Source organism: Leopardus geoffroyi, chromosome A1 (genome assembly GCF_018350155.1).
Source record: "Leopardus geoffroyi isolate Oge1 chromosome A1, O.geoffroyi_Oge1_pat1.0, whole genome shotgun sequence".
NCBI lineage: Eukaryota > Metazoa > Chordata > Mammalia > Carnivora > Felidae > Leopardus > Leopardus geoffroyi.
In genome coordinates this window covers 1,747,999-1,771,357 of record NC_059326.1, presented here as the reverse complement: position 1 = coordinate 1,771,357, position 23,359 = coordinate 1,747,999, and the positions used below count along the sequence as shown (strand labels likewise).

Sequence of the window (23,359 nt, the reverse complement as noted above, 5' to 3'; positions counted from 1 at the left end):
TCTGTGGATGGTAATGCTGAGACTTCCACAGAAGGATGTCTCTACCCATGACTGAGTCTTGTTTCCTGCTTCTGAAGGGTCAGCAATGAACGGGGACTTTCATCCTGCTGATGAAAATTTCAAGTTATAGCCTGGCCTAAATTCAGAGAGTTGAAAACAGAACAAAAAGGACTTTTCAGAAGCAATTATTAGACGGCCAAATAAATGGAAGAATAAACGACTTCTTTTTTGTGCCTCCAGGCTGTTATCTGCTGTTCTCAGAGTCTCAGAGGTGGAATCTCGAGCAATAAGAGCAGACCTCACTCACCTCCTCAGCCCTCAAATGGGCAAAGACATTGTTTGGTTCCTAAAACGCTGGGCAAAGACTTACCTCCTGGTGGATGAGAAACTATACGATCAGGTCAGAATATAAAACTGGCTTTGTTTGCATTTATGAACTCGACACTTGTGGAAACGAGAATATTTTTCTTGGTGATTTTCTCATCAAGATGTAACTAAGAGCTGAACATCTTCCACATTGAAGAGAACTGTATGAACGACGTACGATTTTAATAACTTTCCTTAGAGCACATCGTTTGATTCAGCTTATTTTGACCATATTAGTTTATAGATTACTAGTGGGAATGGGTTAATTTACGTTCCTTGTGTTTGGTATGAACACCGTGTTAGTGTGTTAACGAGAGTAAAGTTAACTCACGTTGGAAGATGTCCGTGGATTGAGGAGGTTTTATTTTGGACTCCCAGAAATGAATGCGTTTATAAAATTGATGCGAAGTAAACGGTACTCCAGATTTAGATGCTAACTTCAGTTTGATTTTTCTGTGCACTTCTTTTTAAGCTGATCTTTCTGACCTTAAAAGTTTTGTTTTCTCCTTTAAGATAAGTCTGCCATTCAGTACAGCATTTGGAGCAGATACAGAAGGTTCTCAGTGGATTATTGGCTACCTCTTACAAAAAGTCATCAGTAACCTCTCAGTGTGGAGTAGTGAGCAGGACCTTGCAAATGACACTGTGCAGCTCCTCGTCACTTTGGTGGAAAGAAGAGAAAGGTAAGGTGATTATTGGAGGCTGGTGTGTGTGTGTGTGTGTGTGTGTGTGTGTGTGTGTGTGGTCTTTCAAGTGGCAAACAGTTACATGGTCCTAAATGCAAATAGACCCTGCATTTGGGAGTAATGTGTTTAAAAAAAAAAGACACACTCAATATCATATTATTGCTATGAATGTAAATAGAGCTTTCTCATGGTACAATTGATTGCTTTGGCTATTCAAGGATTTGGCATCAAAGACTCTTATGAGAAACATATGTGTTTAGTAATTTATAGTTTTAAAAACATTTTAATACCCTTTAGTAGTCTCATTTAATTTTTTCAGATATCCTATTATTCTGTTTTAAAGATGAGAAAAACTTGGGGTACCTGGGTGCCTCAGTCGGTTAAGCGTCTGACTCTTGATTTTGGTTCAGGTCATGATCTCATGGTTCATGAGTTCGGGTCCCACATTGGGCTCCACGTTGATAGCACAGAGCCTGCTTAGGATTTCTCTCTGTGTCCGCCTGCCCCTCCCCTGCTTGTTCTCTCTCTCTCTCTCTCTCTCTCTCTCTCAAAATAAATAAATAAACCTAAAAAACAATAAAAATAAAGGTGAGAAAAACTTGATAATTTAATAATTTTGCAAATTAAGAGTTTTAGTGTTTTCTACAACAAACTCTGGAAATTTTTCCTCCTCTCTCCCTCCTTCTGTGTGTGTGTGTCTCTCTCTCTCTCTCCCCCTGTCCCCTCTTTTTTTTGTTATTTTTGCGAGAGAGAGAGACCGAGACCACAAACAGGGGAGGGACAGAGAGGGAGGGAGGGAGACACAGAATCTGAAGCAGGCTCCAGGCTCTGAGTTGTCAGCACAGAGCCCAGTGTGGGGCTTGAACTCACGAACTGTGAGATCATGACCTGAGCCAAAGTCGGACGCTTACCCAACTGAGCCACCCAGGTACCCCCAAACATTTTTCTTACTATATAGGAATGTGATTGTTATTACTCTTAGCATTGACTGTTATTTATTGAGTTCTTGTAATTTACTGTACTGTTTCAAGCATTTCATATATAGTATTTTATTTAATTTTATTGTAACTATTTAGTTATAGTATCCATATCAGCCATGAGAGTTAATGCTGTTATTACTGTTGTTACCCTGTTTTACGGATCTGGTAACTAAATAAGAGAGTAAATAATTTTTACATTGTCAAACGACTAATGGGATTTGAGCACAGACTTGTGTGACTCCAAAGTTTATATCAGTTTACTATATACTATACTTTAAAAACTAATTAGGGGCGCCTGGGTGGCGCAGTCGGTTAAGCGTCCGACTTCGGCTCAGGTCATGATCTCGCGGTTCGTGAGTTCGAGCCCCGCGTCGGGCTCTGTGCTGACAGCTCAGAGCCTGGAGCCTGTTTCAGATTCTGTGTCTCCCTCTCTCTCTCTGACCCTGCCCCGCTCATGCTCTGTGTCTGTCTCAAAAATAAATAAACGTTTAAAAAAAATTTTTTTTAACTAATTAAATTCAGTTACCTTCCATTTTTGTTTACTCGGTATACATGCAGTGTAAAGTAATACGTGTTTTGTTTTGTTACTTCTGCTTCTAGAGCAAACTTAGTGATTCAGTGTGAAAACTGGTGGAACTTAGCCAAGCAGTTTGCAAGTCGAAGCCCACCTCTGAACTTCCTGTCAAGTCCCGTGCAGAGGACACTGATGAAGGCTCTTGTCTTGGGTGGTTTTGCACATATGGACACAGAAACCAAACAGCAGTATTGGACAGAGGTAGTAGTTTTCTTTATTTGGATCGACCTTCTTATGTTTTACCTTATGTGGTGGCATAAAATACTCTGTGGAGACAGAAACATTTCAGTCATACCTTCTCTAATGTTTTTCCCTTTATAATGGAATAGGTTGAAGTTTACAATAGGCTGAAGTTTATTTTACAAGTACCATCTTATAATTTGTCCATATCTGCCTATGTGATGACTTTGTCAAACGTTCTGTAGTATGGGCACATTTTTGCCCACAACTCAAATGAGAGCCTAAAGAATCAGTGAAATATCCGCTTCTGTTGAATGAGGAGGTGCAAATTAACCACTGTATTAGTTTGCTAAGGCTGCTGTAACAAAGTGCCACAAACTTGGTGGAGCAAACAACAGAAATGTATTGTCTTGGAGTTGTGTAGACCAGAATCCAAGGTCTAGGTGTTGGTAGGTTGGTTCCTTTTGAAGGCTATGAAGGAGAATCTGTTCCAGGCTTCTTGCCAAATTGCTGGTGGTTGACTGGTGGGCTTTAGTGTTCTTAGGCTGTAGAAGCATCACCGTAATCTCATCTTCACATGATATTCTCCATGTGTGCATTTCGGTGTAAAGATACCAGTCGTTGGATTAGCGGCCCACCCTAATGAACTCAATTTAATTATATGTGCAACAACCCTGTTTCCAAATAGGGCCACATTCTCAGGTACTAGAGATTTGGACGTCAACATATCAGTTGTGGGGGGTGGGGGGATGCGTAATCAACCAATAACCACTGTGAACACATTGCATTATGTAAGTTAGCTTTAAGTCAGGAACCAAGAGGTGTCCGTATCGGTGGCTGGCCTATAATCCTTGTGACTAGAGTGCTCTTAATGTCTGAGGAGGGACACAGTAACAGAATTTGGCAGTCGTCTGTGACTTCAGACCAGAAGAAAACCAGGCCGACCATATATTTGTAGTTTAAACAATTGTATTATCATATATATAGCTTTAGAATTAAGATATCTGCATGAATGTGCATGTTCACCCAGGACAGGACTGATTTTCTGAAGTTATGCTCGATGCCAAGAGAAATTGGGAAGGAGAAGAACAGCCCGGAGCTGAATGTAGAACAGGGTTTGGCAAATTGGACCAAAATCGGCCTCTCTCTGTCTAAGGAAAGTTCTATGGAAACACAGTCATGTTCAAGTGTCCATATTGTGTCTGTGGCTGCTTCCGTACTAAATTGTAATTGGATACTTGGGCCAGAGTTGACATATTCTTCAAAGTTGATACTTCCTCTCTGACCCTTTGGAGACTTAAATTTCATCTTTTTGAGGGGGGAGGTGAATCCACTGGAAAGAGATGATGATAGTGACAGAATTCTGTGAAGGGCATTGACTAAGTCACTTTAGAAAGTGAGGTGATAGCATGTGCTGATTTGCTTTTCCATAAATAATACTTTTTCCACTGTTATGGGGTAATTGACATGCATCACTACGCAAGTTCAAAACGTGTACAGCATAGCGGTTTGACTTACATACATTATGAAGTGACTACCGCAAGAACTTCAGTCAACATCCACGATCTCATATAAATACAATGAAAAGAAACAACAAAAGAAAATTCTTTTCTTGTGATGAGAACTCTGAGGATCTACTCTCTTAACAATTTTCCTGTCTGTCATACAGCAGTGTTTACCTATAGTCACCATGCTATACGTGACACTCCCAGTACTTATTTATCTTACAACTGGAAGTTCAAATCCCCCTTTTCCCACCTCCCCCCACCCCCACCGTAGCAACTACAGATCTTTTTCTGAGAGTTGGGATTTTTTGTTTGTTTTCTTATTTTCTTATTTTATTGTATTAAAATTCCTCACTAAGTAAGATCATATGGTATTTGTCTTTCTTTGTCAGACTTACTTAACGTGTACCCTCAAGGTTCATCCGTGTGGTCACAAATGGTAGGATTTCCTCATTTTGTACGGCTAACTGTATGATTGCATATGTATCACAACTCCTTCCATTCATCCACGGATGGACGTTCAGGTTTTTTTCATGTCTTGGCCATTGCAAATAATGCTTCCGTGAACATGGGGGTGCAGACGTCTGATTAAGTGCTGTCTTGGTTTCCTTTGGATATATTCCCAGCAGTGGAATTACTGGGTCATATGGTAACTCTGTTTTTAATTTTTTGAGGGTCCTCCTCACTGTTTTCCTTAGCGGCTGCCCCAGTTGACAATCCCCACTAACAGTGCACAGGGGTCCCCTTTTCTCCACATCCTTGCCAGCCTTTCTGTCTCGTCTTTTTGATGGTGGTCATTCTAAAAGACCTGAGGTGATGTCGCCTTGTGGTTTTGATTTCCGTTTCCCTAAGGACCAGTGTACTGTGTGTTTGTTCTTTCTGTAGGTTAGAAGTTACGCGTCCCCTCGTGACGGGGAACATAGCATGTAGTTCCGATCATTGTTTTCGGTGCTTTCAGAAATGTTTTCGAAGGGACATCTCCAGGTTGAGGGAGTAAAGCTGAAAGAAACGGATCGTGGGAATTAAACTTTTAGAAGAATGATGCTTTAACTTGACAGGTCCTTCAGCCACTTCAGCAGCGATTCTTAAGAGTGATAAATCAAGAAAACTTTCAGCAGATGTGCCAGCAGGAGGAAGTCAAGCAGGAGATCACGGCCACGCTGGAGGCCCTGTGTGGCATTGCGGAGGCTACCCAGATTGACAACGTAGCAATTCTTTTTAATTTTTTGATGGACTTCCTTACCAATTGCATTGGATTGATGGAAGTTTACAAAAATACCCCAGAGACCGTCAATCTCATAATAGAAGTTTTTGTGGAAGTTGCACATAAACAGATATGCTATCTTGGAGAGGTAAGCACTTTCTAATTTTTCCTCTTTCGGATTAGAACTCCTGAAAGTATAACAAAGTAACAGACCCTTTCCTTTAAATTCTGTGAATGTTATCCAAGGAGTTTTCAAAAAGACTTCAGAACTTTTCAAAAGAACTCAAAATCCAGGGGGGAAGGCTTATTGAAGGAAAGTCAATTCTGACCTAAAACTGTTGGTAAAACCAGTAATTTATTTGAGATAATAGTATTTTATTCAGTCAAAGCCATTCAAATGAGGCGTGTTTGATAAGACAAATAGTAGAAAAATTTAACCAATTTCTGTCTGTTGAAACTCTTCAGGCTCAAAATTTTAAGTGACAGTTTGTATCTTTGCTTTATAAATCAAATGGATAATTTCGACAAGCTAAATTCTTTTATAATCAGGTACACTTTTTACCCTGTTTAGAAATCATTTCGAAAGCTGTTTTAAAACTGCCTTAAAGGAATATATTTGTATTTGTCTGTGGATTAGCATAAATCTTGTTTTAAGTCATTTCATGTGGGTTCCTGAGTTGGAAATTTTTGTTGTTGCTGCTGTTAGATCAAAGGCACTTGCTCAAAAGTAAGGTTATTTTCTAAATGTTACAAATGTAGCCATAGATGCATGACTGAGAGGGCAGGCCGTTGCCATTCTGATATTTAAGACCATGGTTCGGTACACTGTGCTTTTGCAAGTTAAACAGTTTTAAATCTGAAAACAATAAATAGTATACACAGAGGTAAATAGCAGAAGTAAAACAGTCCTGTTGCCAAAATCTTATTATCTCTCTAGTACGTATTATCAAGTGAACAAAAAAAATGGATGTCAAATTTTGTTAGAAAACTGCTAATTTTTAAAACATAACTGCAATCTTTAATGCATGCTGTTTCATTTTTCTTAATGTTTTATAAGAGTTTCAAACAAGTGTTTGAGCTACTGTTGGGATCCAGAGTAAATTTATTAGATTATAATTTCAAGTTTCTTTTAGGGTTGATATTTTTTTCCCAACTAAGTATGATTTATGCACGTTCTCTTACAGTCCAAAGCTATGAACCTGTATGAAGCCTGCCTTACTTTGCTGCAAGTATATTCTAAGAATAACTTGGGGCGGCAAAGAATAGATGTTACAGCAGAGGAAGAACAGTACCAAGACCTGCTTCTCATCATGGAACTTCTCACTAACCTTCTGTCAAAAGAATTCATAGATTTTAGCGATACAGGTAAGGTGAGGAGTGAGGGTTTTAAATTTCGTTTTAAGGGGCGCCTGGGTGGCGCAGTCGGTTAATCGTCCGACTTCAGCCAGGTCACGATCTCGCGGTCCGTGAGTTCGAGCCCCGCGTCAGGCTCTGGGCTGATGGCTCGGAGCCTGGAGCCTGTTTCCGATTCTGTGTCTCCCTCTCTCTCTCTGCCCCTCCCCCGTTGATGCTCTGTCTCTCTCTGTCCTAAAAATAAATAAACGTTGAAAAAAAAATTAAAAAAAAAAATAAATTTCGTTTTAATTATCTTTTTTGTAAAGCAAAGGAAGATAAAACTAAGTAAATAAATAAAGGGGGGGGGGTCGCCTCGGTTGCTCAGTCAGTTAAGCGTCCGGCTCCCACCTTTATGAGACAGACCCCACGTAGGTTTCCACTCCCAGCGCATGCCGGCTTTTGGGATTCTGTCTCTCTCTCTCTCTCTCTCTCTCTCTCTCTCTCTCTCTGCTCATGTGCAGTCACACACTCTCTCCTCTTTCTCAAAATAAATGAACGTTAAAAAGTTTAAATGTTATCATTTAAAAGTCATTTTTAATGTAATGAGTCAGAAGTATTCATTAAAAGGGCGTCTGGGTGGCTCAGTCAGTTAAGCTTCTGACTTCCGCTCAGGTCGTGATCTCACGGTTTGTGAGTTTGAGCCCCGCATCGGGCTGTGTGCTAATAGCTCAGAGCCTGGAGCCTGTTTCCAATTCTGTGTCTCTCTCTCTCTGCCTTCCCCCACTCATGCTCTGTCTCTGTCCCTCAAAAATAAATAAACATTGAAAAAAATTTTTTAAGTATTCATTAAAAATTTTCATTGCTTCAGGGCGCCTGGGTGGCTCAGTTGGTTAAGTGTCTGACTTGGGCTCAGGTCACGATCTCATGGTTTGTGAGTTCGAGCTCTGCGTCAGGCTCTGTGCTGACCACTTAGAGCCTGGAACCTGCTTCAGTTTCTGTGTTTCCTCCTCTCTCTGCCCCTCCCCTGCTCATACTGTCTCCCTCTGTCTCTCAATAATAAATAAATGTTGAAAAAAAATTTTTTTTTAATTCCATTGTTTCATTAATGATTGCAGTGAACTGTTTTTCATTAGGCTTTGGGTTTGATAGATGTTTGTGGATTTTCCTCATTTACCTATTTAGGTCTTAGGAGGATTCTTAATTTATATGCATTTTATATGGATTAAGGATAATAAGCCTTTTTAATATTGGTAGTTATTTTTTAACTACCGTCTTCTGTAACATTTTAATTTCTGTTTTCCCCCATTCCTCTTCAGCATAGAAAAATTTCACACACCTAATAGATAAAATAAATATTACTGTGGAAATTATTCAACTCACAGTATAACTTCCTTGTCAGTAGATTCGATTCTACTTTTTAAAACATGAAGCGTTAGTTTCCATCATCGTAGAATAATAATGTGAACACGGGATACTGTATCAGAGACCCTGACAAATGAAATACAAAGGGATGACCCAGGGCCAGATTGATCAGCTGTCCACTCATAGATATATTTTGGCTTAGGGGTTTTAATCTTTTGTTACTTTCTCACAAAGATGGGAATACGTGTAACTCTGTAGTTTTATTGATGTTGCAATTCTAAGACTACCTTTTTGTCTTAACAGATGAGGTGTTCAGAGGACATGAGCCAGGGCAGGCGGCAAACAGGTCTGTGTCCGCGGCTGATGTTGTTCTGTATGGAGTGAACCTCATTCTGCCCCTGATGTCACAAGATCTTTTGAAGGTAATTGAAGACAGTGAATGTGAAAACCCCAACTGTCTGCTCGGAGTTCAAAGATGTTGTAGACAAGAATATACCTCTGATTTAATTAAGGAGGTATAAGTACCTGCTTATCTGTTAAGTACACACGAAAATCAGAGGTTCTGGTTCCCATTGTGTGTCATTTATACTCACGCATGCAGCTCAGTACGTGGTTCATGCCCTCATTTAATCCTGCCCCAGAGTCCTGTCTTCACTGATAATTAGCGACAGAAAAAAAAAACTGGTTCTTTTAGAAACTGAATTCTGATGTTAGCAGTTTTGATTCCCTCATTTGTCATTAAGCAAATTAAGTTATATGTTTAGGTGTATTCCACTCATGCTTTTGAACATCATTCTCTGATTTTAAGGATTGAGCAGCAGAAGGCATTTTCCAGCAACCCCATGTAGAAATGGGATGGTAAGAAACCAAGACTAACGGTTTTTAAATTTGTGTGCATTCTGACGACGTCCTGTCTCGGGGTCATCAGTCACTATTGAGGGTGTGGTGGTGACGAGGCTGCCCTTTCTTCCTCCTTTGGTACCGCAGAAGAAGGGAGTCTCTTTCGTGAGTTGTCACAGAGGGTGAGGGTGGGGACAAAGACATGGCTGGGAAGGAAGAGGGAGGTGTGTGCGTGCGCATGTGTGTGGAACACGAACGAGGTAGAGTGGGAGAGGGAAAGAGAGGTCGGTCGTGGGAAGGAAGAAAATAGCGGTTGAGAAGTGGTTAGAAGTTGCATTGAGGAGTAGGAGGTGCTGTCAGATTCCCACAGAGTGGGCGGGGACCACATGTGTCTCTCCTTGAGCAGTGTCTTTGGGAGATGATTGGTGACCCGTGAGCTGAGTGTTCATGTGGCCACCAGTCGGATGGGGAAGTTGCGTAAGCTCTGTATATTGCTTTCTTTTAGGGTTTTTTGGTTTGGTTGCAGGGGCGGGGGGGGGGGGGGTTCTCATCAATAAACCATTACACATTTAGATGTGTATTTTCTTAAGAATTGCTAAACTGTAGATTGCCTACTTTTTACTTCAGTTTTCCAGGACTGTCCAACCAACTTTTAGAAGTGTGAAGAAGTGAATACTCTATTTCATGCATAATCCTAATCTGTATTACCTTCTTGTATTTTTCTAACATGCTGGAAATCAAATAAACACATTTGCAAAAGGGTTTTAATTATAGGTCATTTGATTATTTGAAATTTGGCTGCTTTGTCTACTTTTTCAAGGTAAACAAGACTATCTGGAATTGGCGATAGCTTTTATTAACTGTCCAGAAGATAATTGCTTCTACTGTACATTATTTCCATGTTACTGAAATATTTCCTTTATTGAAACATATTTTTATATTTAATTAGATCTTTATGTTTTCTATATATCTTGATTCTTTTAAGAGAAATCATTATATTTACAAGTTTATTGGTTATTTATTTTATTGCATTAATGAAAATAGAAATTAGATATCATTAAGCATCTAAATATTTAATATTTCTTTTTCAGTTTCCAACCCTTTGTAATCAGTACTACAAATTAATCACATTTATCTGTGAGATTTTTCCTGAAAAAATACCACAGCTTCCTGAAGATCTTTTTAAAAGTCTGATGTACTCTCTAGAACTAGGCATGACATCATATCCTTTTTTAAATGAACATCATTATCATTTATCCCTTGGGAAAAAAATCTCCCAAAGTTTTAAAAACTTGTATTTTTAAATTTTCCTTTGTGTTTAGTTTTATTTCGTAAGAAAGCTGTCGTCTAACAGCCCTAATTCTGTGTTTCTCTTATTAGTTCACCTCATCTTGTCCTCTTTTCACAGATCAATCCCAAAGGCTTTTGGTGCCTGGTCCCAAAGTCACTGTTTCATTAAGAGCCCCAATTAGTAATGTCATCGACTGTTGTTGAGTCTCTGATCTCAGCTGCCCGGTAGTAGAGAATAATAAGGCTTTTTATCAGTTGTGTGCTCATGATCAGAAACACATTAGAAATCTACAGTCCGAGACCCTCTCCGAAACACTGGAAACCTTTTGTCGTGTAGCTCGCAACCCTGTAAAGACATATTGCACACCAGGGTACTCACTTAACTGTGGTCATTCCTAGAATTTGATAATAGCCATGATTTTTTAATCTTTTATAAGTTAAATACACCTAGTCTGTTCCTTGACCTTCATGATCAGAATGAGTTCGGAAGTTTGCCAGCTTTGCCTGGAAGCTTTGACGCCATTAGCTGAGCAGTGTGCAAAAGCACAGGAAACAGATTCACCACTTTTTCTAGCAACACGGCACTTTCTAAAGGTAAGGTGTTCGGCTGGCATGTCGTGAAACCGTCTGCTTTAGTACAGTTCGTGCCTGCAAATCTTCATTCGAATGAGGACACGCTTACGTCATTCAGAGGGCAGGAAAGAATTACTTTCTGTTCATTGTGCTTTTCTGGAGATCAGTTCCCTGGACACCTCATTCTCCACTTGTGTGTTCTTGAAACCTGACGTGGCAAATGTAACAGTCTGGTCATTTATGATGGCACATGTCACAGCAAGGAATAACCTCTGTTGTTATAAATCCTTGGGTCTTTAAAAAGCTGTTTTCTTCCATTTTCAGATTTATTTAATAAATAAGAGCAACTACCACCCTCTTTGTCTTTTTTGGATTAGACACAGGATGGGAGGTTGTATGATCATCATGTGTTTTTATTTAGAGGTTTTGTATTATGTCCTTTCAGCTGGTTTTTGATATGCTGGTTTTGCAAAAGCACAACACAGAGATGACCACTGCAGCCGGTGAAGCTTTCTACACGTTGGTGTGTTTGCATCAGGTACTGGGCACAAGTCTCTTCGTTGGGTCTCTTCCCTTTTTTTTCTTTTTTTTCCAGCAAGGAGATTGTTTGTGCAGATAGTGGGCCTTTGATACTCCCAGTTCTTAGAGAATCCGTGACTCAGTGCTTCAGTTGCTTTCAGTGAGGGCGTACTTCTTCATTTCCACATTAGCTCTTTTGACAAGCTGTTTGTCAGTGAATAAGCACTTACTTTCCCTTCTCCCCTGTTCTGAATCATCCTTTGCATTGATCACTGCCCTAAAGCTTGTCCTTGTAAACAAGTGTGCTTGGAACCAAGAATTAACATGAAAGAATAGTAGAGGCACAGTTTCCGTCCTCGAGGAACTCACAGTTTGTAAGGGAGAGCAGACGAAGAAGACTGGGGACCCAGAGGATCTGCCTTGAGAAAGTGCGGAAATCAACCGTGTATTATTTCCTGTCATGGTAGGGAAAGTGTGTTGCTTCATATTGTACTACGGAAAGGAGTGTATTGTTTCAATGTACTTTGTTGAGCCTTCAAAGACTCGGAAGCACGCACTCACTGTTTGGGGTTAACGTTATGGGAGAAAAGTTACGCTAGCTCACCTGTCCCTTCCCTATTCTGGTAGAGTAGGTGCCCATCAAGTGTATGAGAAGAACCATATTAGATCATCAGCTGCCCCAGTTTCCCAACACTCCTTTCCCCAATTTTTGGTCTCCCCACCCCCTAGCACATGCACACGTCCCAGCATGACTAAGCAATTGGCTTTTGTTAAATGCTTTGCCTTTTTTCTTCCCCTTAAAGTATATAGAGTCCATTGCATTTGCTGTGAGTGGCACTCAGGGCTTGATTTTATTTACCTTTTTAAAGAAAGATAGGATTTTGAGGCCTTGTCATACAACTTAAAGATTCCCTTCGTGTAGACTTCCTATACCATCTACGCTCCAAGCTGAAGGTACTCTGGGGCTTGAGTTCTTGCTGTCCTCTCTGCACATGGTGCCCATCTCAGGTCTGTGGGCTTTCTGTGTCATTTTACTTCCTTGTTGCTTGCTAGGGAGATAGATGTCTTGTCCCCATGTGTATAAGCCATTGCATTCCAGATGCCTTTAAACAACAACAACAACATATTCACACATTGTAAAAAAGGGAGCAAGGCGTTAGGTTTGGCTGGCATGAGATCTGCTGGTCTGGTCCCAGAGGGACCACCATGTCTTTTGAATAGGGAAATGATTTGGAGCTTGTACTTACTCTTCTGTGAGTAGGTATGTCTCTTGGATAGGGCATGTAGGGTGGCCACCCTGGTTCCCTGCTTGTGTTGTGGGTCAGGGATTGCGTCCAGTGCCTTACTCTTCTTTTCCAAATGCAATTAATATTTCCTTTCACCCTTTGGTCCATTATGATATCCCAAGAAGCTAATGAAAAATAGTGTCAGACCAGTTTTTGTTGTTTGTTCGTTTGTTTTTCAAGAGAGCTTATCTTAGAAAGCTGTTTTGGTTGAATGTTCCTTAACCCCACACTCTCTCTTCTGTATAAGGCTTTATTATAAGGGGCATTAAAAGTAGAAGTACTACATATCTCTCCCCCCTCCCCCCCCCCCCCATGCTCCTATATTTATCAGGTTCCTTTTCCTGCCCTTTCTCCCAGAGCCACTGAGACCAGTACTGGTTTGGAGGTACGTCTGCACCTTCACCTTGAGAAAGGACTGAAATATACCCCTCCCCTTGTGCCACCCCCTCCCAGACAGCTCCTGTCTGCCTTGTACGGGTCTGCTGTCCTCAGAGCTGTGTGGACAGGGTGCCTATAGAAAGCCCTGGGAAATGCTTGAGAGTCAGGTTGCAGACTTAGACTATGCATAAAATGCAAAATAAATATGAATAATGTGGTTGAAAAATAGAGAGGAGACAACACAACAAACTTGGTAATCACATGGCTTCAGGAGCCAAGCAGCCTGGATTCTTGCTTAAAAGCAGTGTGATCTTGGGCTGCCTGGGTGGCTCAGTTGGTTATGTGTCTGAGTCTTGATTTTGGCTCAGGTCATAATCTCACAGTCATGGGATCAAGCCCCGTGTTGGGCTCTGCCCTGAGTGTGGGGCTTGTTTGGGATTCTCTCTCTCCCTCTCTGTCTCTCTGCCCCTCCCTGACATGCTTATTTTCTCAAAGTAAATAAATAAACATTCAAAAAAAGCAAGTTGTGATCTTAGACATGTTAATTTCACTATATGTACGTACTTCCATCTGTGAGTCAGGAGAATAACACTACTTTTTGTACTGCTGTTCATAGGATTGTTATAAAAAGTGAGTTACTTGGGGCGCCTGGGTGGCGCAGTCGGTTGAGCGTCCGACTTCAGCCAGGTCACGATCTCGCGGTCCGGGAGTTCGAGCCCCGCGTCGGGCTCTGGGCTGACGGCTCGGAGCCTGGAGCCTGCTTCCGATTCTGTGTCTCCCTCTCTCTCTGCCCCTCCCCCGTTCATGCTCTGTCTCTCTCTGTCCCAAAAATAAATAAATGTTGAAAAGAAAAAAAATTTAAAAAAAAAATAAAATAAAAGTGAGTTACTAATGTAAAAGGCTGGAACAGTACCTGGAATAGAGTGAACTTTCAGTGAATATTAATCAGTAAAAAGAGCTATTGTGGGGGCGCCTGGGTGGCTCAGTTAGTTGAGCATCCAACTTTGGCTCAGGTCATGATCTTGCGGTTCGTGAGTTCGAGCCCCGCGTCGGGCTTTGTGCTGACGGCTCGGAGCCTGGAGCCTGCTTCAGACTCTGTGTCCCCCGCCCCGTCTCTCTCCGCCCCACCCCTGCTTGTGCTCTGTCTCTCTTTGTCTTTCAAAAATGAATAAACGGGCGCCTGGGTGGCTCAGTCGGTTAAGCATCTGACTTCAGCTCAGGTCACGATCTCATGGTCCGATGAATTCGAGCCCCGCGTTGGGCTCTGTGCTGACAGCTCGGAGCCTGGAGCCTGCTTCAGATTCTGTGTCTCCCTCTCTCTCTGCCCCACCCCTGCTTGTGCTCTGTCTCTCTCTGTCTTTCAAAAATGAATAAACAGGGGCGCCTGGGTGGCTCAGTCAGTTAAGCATCCGACTTCAGCTCAGGTCACGATCTCACGGTCTGTGAGTTCGAGCCCCGCGTCGGGCTCTGGGCTGATGGCTCAGAGCCTGGAGCCTGCTTCCGATTCTGTGTCCTCCTCTCTCTCTGCCCCTCCCCCGTTCATGTTCTGTCTCTGTCTCAAAAATAAATAAACATTAAAAAAAAAATTTAACAAAAATGAATAAACATAAAAAAATATTTTTTTAATTAAAAAAAAAGAGCTATTGTGATCATTTCACAGTGTATTTAGATGTGGAATGATTGTGTTGTACACCCAAAACTAATAGAATATTATATGACAATTGCACTTTAATGCAAAAGAAGAAGAGCCGTTGTCAGACCCTGCCTTTCAGAAATCCCACAAGGTAGTACCTGATATCATCTACTTGTGTGACATTTGAGGAAGCTAAATGTTCTTACGTATACACTTTATCTCTTCAATAGGCTGAATATTCCGAGTTGGTTGAAACATTACTGTCAAGTCAGCAAGACCCGGTTATTTACCAGAGATTAGCAGATGCCTTCAACAAGCTCACCGCAAGCAGCACTCCTCCGACGCTGGACCGGAAGCAGAAGATGGCCTTCCTAAAGAGTTTAGAAGAGTTTATGGCAAATGTTGGTGGCCTCCTTTGTGTAAAATAAACAACAAAACTTTATGCTTAATTTAGATCCTTTCTGCAAAGTGCACTGAATTGCTAAAAGCTGACTTGAGTCTTGTCCCGTTCTTCAGTTCTTTGGCCGTTTTGGATCTCGGAGAGCCTGAAAGTTTGATATGTAATGCAGTGAAACAGGAGAGGTCACTTTTGAATCAGCTTCCGCTGTTGGGTGTTAGCCACAGTCTGTCATATGTGTCTTGTAGATTTTGAATGGTGATCTAAGATTTTCAATTCCGTATGTGTGCAAACAGATATGGGCACCATGAAATGCACATTCAGTGCCTTTCCCCCTTATCAGAACATTAGGTGGCTAGCCAAAGTGTAGACTTTCTGTTAAATTAAATGTATTAGATGGACATATGCTCGGCATTGTTTCTCAAAATGTTGTCCATAGACCACCTGCATCATTGGAGGAGCTGGTTGAAAAGGCAGATTCTTGGGCCCAACTGTAGACCCTCAGAGTCAGAATTTCTGTTTGTTGGGCCTTGGACTCTTCATTTTAACACGCTCCTCCCCTCTGCCACCCCACAAGTTTTGAATCAATGCAAAAGACAGCGGAAACTCTTCCGAGGTTTTGTGCTTTCAAACTTTTCCTCCCTTTGATGATTCGGTTTGTAATTCAGCGGGAAGAAGAAACATCAGGTGTTTGCTGGCTTCTTGTGTCACACATTCTGGCTCTTTGTTGTTTGTAACATCAGCCTGGTGTTGCAGGCTTTGTGTGATACAGGCCTCCAGTCACACTCTGATGCCTGAACTTGAGGGGGAAAATGGGTGTATATTTTTGTTCCATAAAAAGAACTTTAGGAACTGTAGCCATTTCATTGCCTTAATTTTAAGAAGAAAATACAAAAAAGAGCAGATTTGTTTTAGTAAGAAATCAAGTCTTGATGCTTCAGAGTTGGTTTAGGGTGTTAGCTGCTATGAATCTGGTGCCCTTTTGATCGTGTATTTATGTTGGGTTTATGAGTGAAATGAAAGTCTCATTCGTATGTAGTCTAACTTTTTGGGTATGTTTCTCTTCAGCCACGTAGCCCATGGCTAATAATCTATTTCTGAATGGCTTGCTTAAGCAATAACTATTTTAAAGGATGTGAATTACCGATTCATACAGACTATTCTACGTTGGGGCATTAGGGGCAATAATTACGCTAGAGTGGACATTCTCCTCATTTCACAGGAGCCATGTACATTTAATTTAAGAGATTAAAAACTTCCTATTTAGATCCTCTAGTTTGATTTTTCTAATCAGGACTTTTGTACTGCTGCCATGCTCCCCTTAGTTCTGTGTGCCAGCTTAAATTATGGAAATGAAAGCTAATTTATAAACTGCCGGCGTATGAAGCTCTGCCCACTGCAATGTCAAAATCCCACAGCACAGTGGCAGGAATCTGGCACAGGCTTGCTCTGAAACTGCTTCCAAGGGGTGGGCTTTCTCCTGCTGTGTCCTTGACACCTACAGGCTCAACTGTCCTTCGAACGTAGTCTTCATATCTGAATTGCATATAGTATATGCATCTTCACATGTGATGCTGTGCAGAACTTTGTATAACTCCGTGCTACTCACAGTTAACAAAACTGGAGCATCTAAATTACATCCAACCTGTGCATGTGATGTTAGACACGAGTGAATGCAAAGCCTAAGGCCGTAACTTTTTGAGGAACGTCACTCTTAATTCGATTATTGTTGACTAATAACTGAGGTGGAGCAAAAACATCTTAAAAGACAGCTAGGAAAAAACTAAGATCGCTCTTCATGAAATACACGTATTGTATTTTTAAGAACACTTTGAACAAGTGCATTTATTTTTAGGTTTCTTCTTTTTTTCCCTTAACTTGTGGCAATATTCTTTCTTGGTGTTTTACGTTTCCCAGCTCCCTCATGCTTTCTTAAGAGTTGTGAGCAGTGTGTATCTGTGTGTTCGATACGAATAGTCCCTTTGCCAAAGGACACTGAAATACACAACTGACTGGGTAGGTTTGCCGTGACAAAACTATGATCAAATTATTATTATAAATAAAGATGCGTAGGAAAGAAATGCCTTGGTCAATAAAAAGGTGTCCGTATTTAATAACTTCTTCCTAGACAGAAATGTATTTGCTGAATTTGCCCAGATTTTATTATAGCCCTGCCATTTCATTAGATCAGTTTCAGTTAAAGTGAGATTTACTTCAGATTGGACCAAATAATGTTTCCAGTGTCCCCTGAACGTTGAGTAGTGGCAAACTGGAGGAAAAAGCAACCACCATTTTCTAGGTAATGGGGATGCCACTGTAATTGCAACGGCTAAGACTTCTTTTCAGGGTGTTTGTGTTAACGTTTGCCTTATCGAATATTTGTTTAGTGTTTGGGTCTTTTATTTTACTCTGTCCAGTTTCGTCTTTGGCTATGTTTATTGACGCTAGTTTTTTGGGGTTTTGTTTTAATGTTCTTGGCCCAGTGGATGTAAAGAGCACTGGCTTAATTCTAGTAAATTGATTTCTACTATTAAAACTAAGTTGTTAAAAAGAGTTCTAAAAACAAAAACATTATTTGTGCCCCCCTTTTTATATCTTAAAGGGACACTGTCAAGGATATGATTTTTAGAATTTTGTGTTTTATAAAGTTTCTTTTGTTCATGTATAGCATCCTTTAACTTCTCGTTTCAATTCATTCTTTATTTGATTTATTTCTTTTATTTTCCTTGCCCATTTGTTTTCCCAAAGGCACAATCTCTAAGAATCCCAGGGCACAATCACTAAGGACTTGGTCCATACACAATTTCTATCCATATAACAGCACCTGTAACTGTCTTCTTGTAGCTCTGTTAAAAGCATTGGCTTGCTTTTACAGTTCATCTGGACGGGTGACTGCCTGGGTCAAACTGCTTGGCAGTGTTTGACAGCGTCCTTTTCAACACAGTTACCTGGGTCTTTTCTGCCTTGTTGCCTCTTAATCTGTTCGAAGACAGGGGGGCATGTTAACATCACTGCATTGAGTTTTTTGTCGGGTTTAAAGTGTGACAGCTTACGTTAAAAAAAAACAACGCTTTGCAATATTTTTCAAAGAATTTAGCCTTCATTGTAAACCATGTTTCTAATTATATTACATTACTCTGTTCAGATATGATGGTTACTACCTTTTTCAGTTTTCACTTCAAAACCAAGCATCTCTATAATTTGCCCCCACTCGGCAATATTTAACACTCCCCTTACTGTCTTTGATTGAACTTTCTCTTTTACCAAGATGTCAAGTCTTTGTCTCTCTAATAGCACCATATATCCCATTTCTGTTTGTATTGGTATGAATCTCTCAAGTATTGAAGGTAACTAGCTTTCAGTTTCAAGGATTTCAAGTTCGAGTGTCCTAGTATTCAGTGTCAGTTGAACCCCTAAAAGACTCTTGTCTGTTACAGTTCCACTTGTTTCTGTTTGCCACTTACTGTTAGAAGCGGTTGTCATTAAACCTTACTAAGTTAGCTATGTCTGACGGATAATTATGATATCGGTTCCTGAATAAAATATTAGCTGTTAAGGCACAAGGAACCTCAGTACTTCTTAGAGTTTTTGCTTTTGTTTTTAACCAGAGAATAAGGAACTGATTGGATGTAAGTTTTTAACCTAATTTTCTATAAATTCTTCTACAAAACAGCATAGCTGATTTGAGGATATAATAATGTTTTAGATTGTTTTAAAATGTAAATGGATATTCTCTGATTTGGTAAAATGCTACATTTAAGGATTCGTTAAAAATTGGTTCTCTAAAATTAACAAATGTCCACGTTTGGTGTATTGCTGAGCTCAAATTGATTTGAAGTGCCCTGGTTCAGGCTGAACTTTCAATATTTAGGTTTAGATGTGAGAAGTGTGAGCTACTCCTGACTGGTTCTAATGGGCACCCGTGACGTACTTCGCCAGAGGATCTGTTTGGTCCACGTGAAGCTACAAACTTCATAATGGCCGTCCGTTCTGTGTTCAGGAGGGTGGATGAAGGGATCTGTTTCCGGCCGGTAGCGCGCTCTACTTTGGAAAGACAGACTCTGTAAGACGGCTTTGCTGGTGACTGGGAGGTGCAGTTTACGCCCGAGACTCCTGAGCCGCACCCGAAACCATCTCCCTCCACCCATCCACTGGGGTTTTACTCCTCCCTTATTCCCAGCCCTTCTCACCGGTGGAGAGATTTAGCTTTCTCCTTTTCAGTCTTAGCTACTAGGAGTTATCAGGTATGTACTGATAGCTCATTTTCCTAGCCTGAAATGAAAAATACTGTGTCCGCACTATGGACCTGATGGGGATCTGACCTCAAGTGTGTTCTGAGCCCAGGCTTCCTGGAGTGGTGTCTTTTACCACATAAAATTATGACACATTGCAAGTACTGGGATTGTGATTTGGTTCTCTGTACAAAGAAAGAAGCTCCATGCGGTGAGTTTGTGGTTTAATGGTCACAAAATGTTAGCACTGCTACCATTCAGCACGTGTAAAATTTTTTAAATTTATAAATATTAAAATTTTAAACTTACACGAAGACTTTTCAGTTTTTTTAAGAGACCCAGGGATGAGAGTATACTGTTTAAATATTTACCTCTATTAACATTACTAATGAAGGTATAAAGTTGCATTTAATTTTTCAAAAGATGCTACAATATGATTTTAGGAAATAAATCAAGGCTATGTATTGAGCCAGTTACAAGCTGAATATCAAATTGATAAAATTTTACTTGTATTTTTTAAATCCATAAATGGGAGTTAAAAATGTGTCTTTTCACTAAATATTTTTATTACATTTTTGTTTTGACCATGTGTGATTTGTTCATGGGTATTTAGCGAGGCTATTTTATGAAGCTTATTGAAATGGTGCTAGTTCATTTACAATCATAGGATGATTGACACTGGGGACATTACACAGTCATAAAATAATTTTAAATAAAAAACATGGGATGAGACATATCTGTATAGATAAAGATTTGCATTACCTTCTGGGAAAATGCCCAAACCTTAATAGAGTATTCAGGATTCCGAAAGAAAAGGTTTTGTTTATATTCTGTAATATTGAACATATTTATTTTTATCTCACCTCCTGGCTTTAGAAACATTTTCAGAGTGACTAGTTAAATCACTGGACTTGGGCATATTTGTAGTAAATATTTTTAGTAGTTCGGGTCTGTCTTTTCGGCCTTTTCAGGGAAAGTGGAGAATGGCCATCCTGCTCTGTGTTAGACTTACACACTCTCACCTTTCACCCAGTCTTAAATCTTGTAAACATGTGCAGTGGAAAATAATTTTTTTAAGAAAAGGAAATGCATCTTGAAAGATATTTATTTTAAACTTGATTTTGCTTTGAATATTCATTGACTTATAATGGTATTTCTTAGGTTATGTTGAAATGTAATTCCTCTCCAAGGGTAGATACGAAAAAGCAGGTTGTTTAAGAGGTACAGTAGGTAGAGTGCATGTTGAGTATTTGTTTCCCCTCTTACATTTGAGGGGGACCTCAAGCACAGGCTGATCACCTGTCTCTTGAAGAGGGCCATAAATGATTTTAAAGGCCCCAGATATAAAAATTAGTATTTGTAAATAGTCATCTTTAATGGTTCTCTCTAAAAATAGTCATTTTATGTTGAGTGGCTTGTGAATAATGCCTTTGGTGCATTGATTAGGTTGACATTTTTGTTTGTGTTTTTTTTTTTTTTTTTTAATTTTTTTTTCAACGTTTATTTATTTTTGGGACAGAGAGAGACAGAGCATGAACGGGGGAGGGGCAGAGAGAGAGGGAGACACAGAATCGGAAACAGGCTCCAGGCTCTGAGCCATCAGCCCAGAGCCCGACGCGGGGCTCGAACTCACGGACCGCGAGATCGTGACCTGGCTGAAGTCGGACGCTTAACCGACTGTGCCACCCAGGCGCCCCTTGTTTGTGTTTTAAGCGTCGCATCCCAGATGGAGTCTTGTGCATTCTTTGTCATTTCAAATGGCAGTTCAGTTTGACTTTCTTTTTGAAACTAAGTGGAAGCAAAGGCATGTTGGGTGAAACTAATGAGAAAGTCTTCTGCTCAGAAGTCCCATACAGTACTAATAGTAGTGCACTGCCTTAGTTCTAGCCCATGAACCAACCTCCTTCCTGGTAAGTTATTTTTAACATCTAGCATGACAGTGAACTGAGGTAAGTCTCTGAGAATTCCTGGAGTCGAAGAATGAAAAAAACTGAAGCAAAGAACAGTTAAATAGGGGTGTGCTAATAAATATTTTTATTTCCACAGTAGTTAGCGGTTTTAAGTTTTGATAGTGTTCATTTTGGCTTACTTTGCTGCCAGGGTTAGTCTTCGAATATCCTGAGATCTTAGGCTGCAATATTCATTTGCACCCCTTCTTATAACTGCACTGCCCTGGATAGTCCTTTCTGAGGACTGACCTGGTAAAGCCATATGAACTGGTACAGTACAGGGGAGAGGTAGAGAGACCTAAATCCAATTCCTAATAGACCCTCTATATCATAGGACCATAAATGTTCATTCTTCCTAAATGGAAAATTTTAAACATGGTAATTGGATATAATAATAGATGCTCAATAGATTGCATTATGTTTAAAGATTGTTTCTAAGAACACATTTTGATCCATCAATGTGTTCTAATATAAAGTCCAATACCTGGTAGCCATTAATTACTTTTAAGTACTGTAGTATCTAAACATCAATAAAATGTGACCTAGCCACAACCACCATGTTAGTATTGGAATAGAGTTCACCATATTAGTTTTTCTTCTTTTCTATACGAGAAAATTGATCTATTTAAGTTGGTGGTTTCAGTTTCTGTTGAATATTCACCTCATAATTCTACAACAACAAAATCGTAACAGTGATTCCCAAAGTAGGTTTCATGAATCACTAATTTTTTTTTTAAAGTTTATTTATTTTGAGAGAGTGCAAGCAGGGGGAGGGGCAGAGAGAGGAGAATCCCAAGCAGGCTCCCTGCTGTCAGTGCAGAGCCCAATGTGGGACTCGAACTCACAAAACAGATCGTGACCTTAGCCAAAATCAAGAGTTGGATGCTTAACTGACTGAGCCACCCAGGTGCCCCAATCACTAATTCTTTATAACTTAGCTGTTACTAAATAAATTGGAGAAATGAAACAAGGTTTGGTTTTGTTTTGTTTTTTTTTTTTCCTGTGTGAAGTTAAAGCTTTACTACACTAATGCACATCAGAAAACTCTAGGAGATCTTTTAAAAATTTATTTATTTTGGAGAGAGCACCAACAAGGCAGGGGCAGAGAAAAGAAGAGAAAACCAAGCAGGCTCCGTGCTGTCAGTGCAGAGCAAGACTTGGGGTTTGAACTCACAAAACTGAGATTACAGCCTGAGCCGAAATCAAAAGTCAGTCACCCAACCAACTGACCGCCACCCCCCCCCGGGGGGCCCCAGGAGCTCTAGAAGATCTTAATGAGGTTTTCATCAGCTTATTTAATGGTTTCTTCTCAAAGCATCTTATGGGACTAGAATTCTAGGGAACATCCTTTGCAACACGCTTAGGCTAATTTGAGTAATTGGATAATACAGTACTTGGAGAATGGAAGAAAAACGCCAGAATCTGTTCTTGTAATTACAGGTAATTTCTAGTTATTTTTTAGGAAAGGAAAAACTTGAGTGTAAGTTCATCTTTTAAGAAACCTTTTCAGGGTAATCTCTGTTCCTCTTATGCACCATTTCTGAAGAGTAGTGAGATGAACAAAAATAATTTTTGAATAAACAAAGGAGTAATTCCTGAATTGAAATTGATTTGAAAGCATCTTTCAAATCTAACTTGACAAATAATATGAACTTTCTGACATCTGGTCACTTTAATTATAAAAATAACATGTCATACACATTACATGAAGGTAACTATTGTGTCTCACATGATATGAAAGCAATTGAAACTTTGAACGCTTAAAAAGATGTTTCAAGGGGCGCCTGGGTGGCGCAGTCGGTTAAGCGTCCGACTTCGGCCAGGTCACGATCTCGCGGTCCGTGGGTTCGAGCCCCGCGGCCGGCTCTGGGCTGATGGCTCAGAGCCTGGAGCCTGTTTCCGATTCTGTGTCTCCCTCTCTCTGCCCCTCCCCCGTTCATGCTCTGTCTCTCTCTGTCCCAAAAATAAATAAACGTTGAAAAAAAAAAAAAAAAAGATGTTTCAAGCCAAAACTAATTTTCTTTAGCATAAAATTTTCTGTTAATTTAGAAGCCAAGGCAGTCTTGTATA

At 40.2% G+C, this 23,359-nt stretch overlaps 1 protein-coding gene across 5 annotated transcripts in view; it reads left to right on the top strand.

The window, feature by feature from the left end:
- Positions 1–19,912, top strand: part of XPO4 (exportin 4) — a 119,649-nt gene extending 99,737 nt beyond the window's left edge. For all 5 annotated transcript variants that reach the window (XM_045444247.1, XM_045444239.1, XM_045444263.1 and 2 more), the window contains 10 exons: positions 241–400; positions 880–1,049; positions 2,633–2,807; positions 5,350–5,643; positions 6,680–6,860; positions 8,496–8,614; positions 10,124–10,254; positions 10,799–10,916; positions 11,341–11,433; positions 14,942–19,912. In XM_045444247.1, the coding sequence (XP_045300203.1) occupies positions 241–400; positions 880–1,049; positions 2,633–2,807; positions 5,350–5,643; positions 6,680–6,860; positions 8,496–8,614; positions 10,124–10,254; positions 10,799–10,916; positions 11,341–11,433; positions 14,942–15,139 (1,639 nt within the window). In that variant the 3' untranslated portion in view covers positions 15,140–19,912. The remainder of the gene's footprint in view (positions 1–240; positions 401–879; positions 1,050–2,632; positions 2,808–5,349; positions 5,644–6,679; positions 6,861–8,495; positions 8,615–10,123; positions 10,255–10,798; positions 10,917–11,340; positions 11,434–14,941) is intronic.
- Positions 19,913–23,359: the final 3,447 nt, after the last annotated feature.